General features: G+C 46.8%; 1 protein-coding gene across 2 annotated transcripts in view; it reads right to left on the bottom strand.

Annotated features, from left to right (window-relative positions):
* Positions 1–362: 362 nt before the first annotated feature.
* Positions 363–7424, bottom strand: part of PGGT1B (protein geranylgeranyltransferase type I subunit beta) — an 81051-nt gene continuing 73989 nt past the window's right edge. For both annotated transcript variants that reach the window (XM_074995208.1, XM_074995209.1), the window contains exon 9: positions 363–1468. In XM_074995208.1, coding sequence (XP_074851309.1) covers positions 1287–1468 — 182 coding nt within the window. In that variant the 3' untranslated portion in view covers positions 363–1286. The remainder of the gene's footprint in view (positions 1469–7424) is intronic.

Genomic DNA, 7424 nt, shown 5'->3' with positions numbered 1-7424 from the left:
CCAGCCCAAGGAACACTCTTGTTCATCAGCATAAAGAGCCACGTTTTTCTTTAGTTTCCCCTCTTGGATCAGTTTTAGACAAATGTCAGGAGCAAGTCACTTGTTTGGCTTTCACAGTGAACAGAAAAACTGGGCAAGCTGTTCTTCAATGAAAATTTATGGGTTTTGATACACAGATCAGCCAGGTAATACCAAAGCTAGGTGCATCATGCATTTCCATGCTGTATGGTTATGAACTCTAAACAATTTTGGTTTGTGATAAGCTCAATGAGTAGAAAATTATTTGCCGGAACTCAGAACAGCACCTCAACTGTGCCTCTCAATTCTGGCACAACTAGTGACTACACTGGCAAACTGCTGAAAATGTTCAATGTAATGAACTTTATTTGGAATAAAGCTGTTTAAAAAAGCATCAAACAGGAACTGTAAAATACAACTTTTTTTTTTCATATTCAAACATTTCGAAGAGAATCAGAACTTTTCTGTTCGACATGAAAGGGGAGAAATACTCTGGAAGAAATCAAGATGTTACTGAATGGCATAACACTACCATCAGTTCTCGCACTCTGCTTCACAAACCCTCTGTGATGGCACATTGCCACATGGTATCTTTACCCCAAGATTCTGCTGGTTTCTTCTCCCTCCCATTGTTAATGTGACATATCCTAAAAATCTAATTAAAATCCCATTAAGGTAATAAATACTTCATATCAAGCTATTACATCTGTCTAATTTAAGCATTACCAAATAACTATGTAATTCATATAATAATGCCACGCAACATTTGGAATCCTGTCTATATTGAATAAAATAATTTTATTTTTGTTTACCAAGGTTATGGAAGCTGACTTCTTTCAACTGAGATTCAACATAGGGGATTCTCTACCTAAACAGGTGTCAAGCATTATGGGCATTAAGAACTGAGGTTCAGTGCTATACTGTATGATAATATGTAAACAGATTTTTGAAGACACTTTCCCCATTATAAACTTTGACACAGTATGCACAAATTTAAAAAATAAAATACCAATGAAAATAACTTGCCTCAAGAGATTTCTTAGAAGCACAAGCTATTTCAAGAATCTGCAGTGGCAAGCTTCTACAGAACTGAAATTTCCTTTTATCTCAGTGAAGAATAATTGGCTAAAGGCCATTCACTATCAAAATGATGCCAGTAACATGGATTTGATTGTATGACCCCGGCACTTAAAGAGCACATTGGTTATACATGGCTTTTAACCCTAGGCTACAGTTATGCTACCAAACTAAGGTTGAGTCTAAATCAGTCATGTAGAGATCCGCACATCATCTGAACACTGTTTAGAGTCCTGAGTTCTCCAGATCTGATGGAGGCGATGAAGGCGCTCAGAGGTTCTTGTGCTTACATTCAGAGCAGGGTGAACTTTGCTAATGCCCGATTCCTCCATTAATGAGAGGCCACAGATCCCAAAGTATGCATGCAAAGCATCTGAAAACAAGATAAGGAAGGAAAGGTGTTAGTTAAAATGTAAGTGCTACCTGATGTTTTATGCAGTAACAACCAACCAGTTCATGTTCCAAAATATCAACCCATTTTTAACTGAAAGTTAAATGACAAAGAGAAATTCCTAGTTAACTTTTATATTTGGAGATAGATACAGCAAAATGTAACAGTTAACCGAGGCCCACAGCACATGGAGTATGAGAAGATGGGCTGGAATTCCTGAACTTAGACTAGATTATAGGAAACACAACTACTTCATTCAGTAAGAAGGGTCCCTCCCAGCTAACTGATGACATCTGAGAGTTCAAGCCAGAGAGATGTGGAAGAGCATGAGACAGCTGCAGGATTATTTAAAGCACTCCTTTGTAGGTGTTCTAAAATAATTCTCTCTACAATGGAAGAGGATTACCTTTAGCACAGCAAACTCACTCCTGTTACAGTAGCAGTAACCTCTCCAGAGGGCAGCAAAGGTAATAGCTCACAGTTCACTGAAACAGCACAATATATTTCAGTACTACCAGCTACCAAAAGACAACCTGGGAAGTACAGGTATGACCATAGCATCTCCACCAGCCCATCCATACAGAGGTCTCTAAACCTGGGGAATAAAGACAGCTCTTAGGCTAGGTCTGCACTAGAGGATAAAGTCAATTTAAAGGGACTTAGCTCGATTTTATAACGTGTCTGTCTTCACCGAAAATATCATTAGGTCAATTTTAAGGGGTGCTAAAGCTGACTTTTGTGCCCTGCCCTTCCCAGGAACAGTAACACTAAGTTCAAATTTAAAAGGTCGAATTAATGCTTGTGTGGAAACAGCATTATTTTAAATTGATTTTAATAGCCTCTAGAGGTATCCCACAATGTGACCATTCCAGTCTTCACCTCCGCTGCTCTCCAGATGTGCAATAAGCAGGTAACAGGAAGGCCAGGAATTTGAATTCAATTTCTTTCTGGCCAGTGTGGCTAGCAGACGTCAAGAGAGCAGCTCAGGAGCAACTACATCTGGCTACAAGTTCACAGGATTCTCAGAGTTCTGAGGGAAGCAAAAGAGCCCCAGCCCAGAGCCAACAGGAGATCCAGGGTCTCATTTCTGTGTGGGGTGATGAATCTGTGCTGAATAAACTGTAAACCAGCAAAAGAAATGCAGACATGTATGGGAAGATTTCGCAGGGCATGCTAGAGAAATGTTACACTGGGACACTCAGCAGTGCCAGGTAAAAATCAAGGAGCTCAAGCAGGTGTATCAGAAGGTGAAACAAGTCAATGGGCGGTCTGGGTCATCTCCCAAAACATGTCACTTTTACGAGCAGCTTGATGCGATTCTGGGGAAGGACCCAACCATGGTTGTGAAGAACTGCCTGTACTTCTCTGGAGACGCTGCTCAGCTGTCCTGTGAGAGCAGCAAGGACAAGGAGACGGAGGCCGACGAAGAGGAGGAAGCCAGTCAGCAGGAGGCCGAAGAAGCTTATCCTGCCAGCAGCCAGGAACTCTTCATCTCCCCGTAAGAAGTCCCCTCACCGCAGGATGCTCCGGAGTCAAGCAATGCTGGAGAGGGCACTTCTGGAGAGTATATTTTTTAACTGCTACAAGCAGGTTGTTGCTGGGGTGGGGTGGATCCATGCATCTACAGCCCAGGGCCCCTAGAAGAGCCTGGTAATGTTTCTGGGGATTGAGAGCTGATCCTTTTTGGAGCTCTCCTTAAATGCCTCAGAGAAGTAATCTTATTTTTCTCATGAAGTTTTTAGGGGTTTATTCTGAGGATTTAGGGTTTATTCCGGATTCCATGATAGCACACCACACCAAGGCAGCAGCAAATAATCTGACATCATGGCACCATAAAGTATTCTTGCAAATTTTCCAGCCCTGTGCCCATAAAGTATGAGCATATTTTCTCTTTCACTCCATGTTATTCTTACGAGGCTGATGTCTCTTTTTGCCACCTAGAAAAAACACGGGATGCTTCATGAAAGTTTGTCCCTTGAACATTCTCACGCTGCTCCCTGTCCATTTAAATCTCCCAGGACTGCCCTGCTGCACGACGCAGCTGGTGGGTTCTCTGTCTCCCCACTTCTTCCATGCAGCTGGTGTGCTCCCCTGGTCCCGCCCCCTAGACCATGCTGCTGGCGGACTCTCCGAGTCTTGTCCTCCCACCCACAAGCCCTGCAACCACACAGACACAAAGGATTTCACAGATGATTTTGAGAAAGTTGTTTTCTGCACTTGACCTTTTACAGGGCTGCCCCCTCCCATCATGCAGCCGCTGGGGTGTGCAGACCTTGCTCCTGGACACCGGCATGTCCAGCGTGGGCTTTCCCTGCTTTAAATGGCCTTTTCCCAGCACAGGATTTAGAAGATGCCAAGAAAGCTTTTTTCCTGGGATTTACATCCCACGCACACACTCACCCACCAGGGTCTTACCATGTCTGCAATGAAATGGTCTGGAGAAGTTGTAGCTTTTGTTCTGCAGAGATAGAGAAGTTACTCACCTGTGTAGTAACGATGGTTCTTCGAGATGTGTCCCCGTGGGTGCTCCACAGTAGGTGTCGGGCTCGCCCCGGCGCCGCAGCTTGGAAATTCTCCAGCAGTCTCCGACGGGGTCGCACATGTGCCGATGCGCGTCAGCTCTTCGCGCACTTACGGTCACGTGTGCGATCCTGTCCCCGCCAGTTCCTGATCAACCACTCTGGACGTCTCTGAAAAACACGAAACAGAGCTCCGAAGTGGGGAGGAACGGGTGGGTAGTGGAGCACCCACAGGGACACATCTCGAAGAACCATCGTTACTACACAGGTGAGTAACGTCTCTTTCTTCTTCGAGTGGTCCCCGTGGGTGCTCCACAGTAGGTGACTACCCAGCAGTAACCCCCCCTGAAAAAGGAGGTGGGTACCCGACTTATGCGCAGCTTGCCCGTGAAAGGACTGCTGTCGACACGCATGTATCCTCATCAAGCATCCTGTGCATGGCGTAGTGCTTGGCGAAGGTGTCACAGGAAGACCACGTCGCCGCTCTGCAGATGTCTCTCAGCGCGATTCCCTTGAAGAAGGCCGCTGACGCCGCCATCGCCCTAGTGGAGTGGGCCCTTGGCAGAACTGGCAGAGGAATCTTGCGAAGCTCGTAACACGGTCTTATGCATGACACGATGTGATTTGAAATCCTCTGCGAAGATAGAGCTTCCCCTTTTGACCTGGATGCAATGGACACCAGGAGTCTGTCCGTGTTCCGGAAAAGTTTAGTTCTATCGATGTAGAAGGCCAGTGCCCTTCTTACGTCCAGTAAGTGCAACCGTGCCTCTTCGCTCGAGTTGTGAGGCTTAGGATAGAACGAGGGCAACACGATTGGTTCGTTGATATGAAAATCTGAAGAGACCTTTGGAACGAAGGCTGGGTGTAATCGTAAGACCACCACCTCTTTTGAGAATATCGTGCATGGTGGTGTGGACATTATGGCTGCGAGCTCGCTCACTCTGTAAGCTGATGTGATTGCCAGGAGGAAGGTCGTTTTAATGGCAAGTAGTCGAAGAGGGACCGTAGCCAATGGTTCAAAGGGCGGTCCCAAGAGGGTGTGTAAAACCAAGTCTAAACTCCATGATGGCAGTATTGGTTTCTGAGGGGGGTACAGATTTACCAACCCCTTTAGGAAGCGTGAGACAACAGGATGGGTAAATATGGTTGATCCATCCTCTTCATGCCGAAAAGCTTATATAGCCGCCAGACGAACTTTTATAGAGGATAGAGAGAGAGTCCCTTTTGTTTGAGCTGTAGCAGGTAGTCCAGAATCATAGGTATAGTGGCGTCCCAGGGTGTCAGCTGCCTGGAAGAGCACCAATCGGAAAAACACGACCATTTGTGTTGATAAGTCTTTCTGGTGGAAGTCCTCCGACTACATTCAAGGACTTGCTGCACTCCCTCTGAGCATGTAGTCTCTAGGGCGCCGAACCATGGATTAACCATGCTTGTAGCTGGAGTCTTTGCGGGTGCAGTATTGACCCCCGAGCCTGTGAGAGAATGTCCGGTACTGTTGGTAGGGGAAACGGCCGATGCTGTGTCATGCGTAGAAGCAATGGGAACCATTGTTGCTGGTCCCAGGCTGGGACTATGAGTATCATGCGTGCTCTCTCCCTTTTGGCCTTCTCCAGGACCTTGTGTATAAGTGTCGTGGGAGGGAACACATAAAGTAGAGGGCCCTTCCATGGGATCATGAAGGCGTCCCCCAAAGACTCCTGTCCCATGCCCGCTCTAGAGCAGTATCGGGGACATTTCTTGTTGTCGCGAGTGGCGAACAAGTCGATTTGGGGAAAACCCCATCTGCGGAACACTTGGTGAAGCAGGTCTGAATGGATCTGCCACTCGTGTGTGGGCACAAAGTGTCTGCTGAGCTGGTCCGCCTTGACGTTGTGGACACTCGGTAAGTATGACGCTTTTATGGTTATATTGTTGGCAATGCACCAGTTCCACAGTCGGACCGCCTCCGCACAGAGTGTACAAGACCTGGCTCCCCCCTGCCAGTTTATATAAAACACGGTGGTGGTGTTGTCGGTATTTACGCCGACTATTTTTCCGCGCAGATAATTCCGAAAATGCCTGCACGCATTGAACACTGCTCTGAGTTCTAATATGTTTATGTGCAGTTTCTTCTCTGCGGGGGACCATAAACCTTTAGTGGTTTTGTTGTCCATGTGTGCCCCCCATCCCGTATGGGAGGCATCTGTTGTAATGAACAGAGTAATTTGTGGTTGGCGGAAGGGCACCTCTGTTAGTAGATTCTTGGGGTCTACCCACCATGTTAGTGACCTTCGTGCCTTCGTTGTAAGTGACACCATCTTGTGAATGGTATGGATTGATGGTTTGTATATGGTTGCCAACCAATGCTGCAATCCCCGCATGTGCAGCCTGGCGTTTTGCACCACAAACGTGGTGGTCGCCATATGCCCCAGTAGTTGTAAGCACGTTAGGACTGAGACAGTGGGGCTGTATGTTATTAGTTGTACCAGAGACTCGATGGCGCGAAAACGGGCATCGGGCAAATATACCCTTGACACGACAGTCTATCCGAGCCCCTATAAATTCTATATTTTGTGTGGGGTCGGTCTTTGACTTTGAGAAGTTGATAATGAGGCCCAGAGAGGTAAATGTGTTTGTGGTGATGTGTATCATCCGTAATACCTCTGCCCGGGAAGCTCCCTTTAGCAGGCAATCGTCCAGGTACGGGAAGATGAAAACGCCCTGTCTGTGTAGGTATGCTGACACAACCACTAAGGTCTTGGTGAAGACTCTGTGTGCTGAAGAGAGGCTGAAGGGAAGGACTCTGTACTGAAAACGATCTGTGCCGACAATAAACCGAAGGAAGCACCTGTGCACTGGATGAATTGCGATATGAAAATATGCATCCTGTAAGTTGAGGGCTGCAAACCAATCTCCATCGTCTAGTGCCGTGATTATTGAAGCCATCGTAGTCATCTTGAAGCGCTGTTTGCGTAGATATTGGTTGAGTGCCCGTAGATCCAAAATGGGCATCCACCCTCCTGTCTTCTTCTCTGTCAGGAAGTACCTGGAGTAGAAGCCTTTGCCTTGAAATTGCTGCGGTACTCTCTCCACCGCCCCTATGAATAGGAGGTGGTCCACCTCCCGCCTTAATTCCGGTAGGTGAGAGGGGTCTCTGAGAAGGGGTGCGGTGGGAGGATTTGGTGGAGGAAATGATTGGGAGGGGATCACGTATCCCGTGTTTACAATCTCCAATACCCACTTGTCCAAAGTGATGTTTTTCCATTGTGGGTAGAATGGCTTGAGTCGGTGATGGAACATGTACGGAGATTGGCACTGAGATACGGTCTTGGTTTCGTGACCCTCGACATACCCGTCAAACCTGCTGTCTTGTATTTTGCCCTGAGGAGGCATTGCCTTGTTGAGGTCGACGTCTAGGGGCCTTGTAATGTGGTTGTTGA

Source organism: Carettochelys insculpta, chromosome 5, assembly GCF_033958435.1.
Source record: "Carettochelys insculpta isolate YL-2023 chromosome 5, ASM3395843v1, whole genome shotgun sequence".
In the NCBI taxonomy this organism is placed as follows: domain Eukaryota; kingdom Metazoa; phylum Chordata; order Testudines; family Carettochelyidae; genus Carettochelys; species Carettochelys insculpta.
This window is presented reverse-complemented; position numbering and strand designations above follow the sequence as displayed.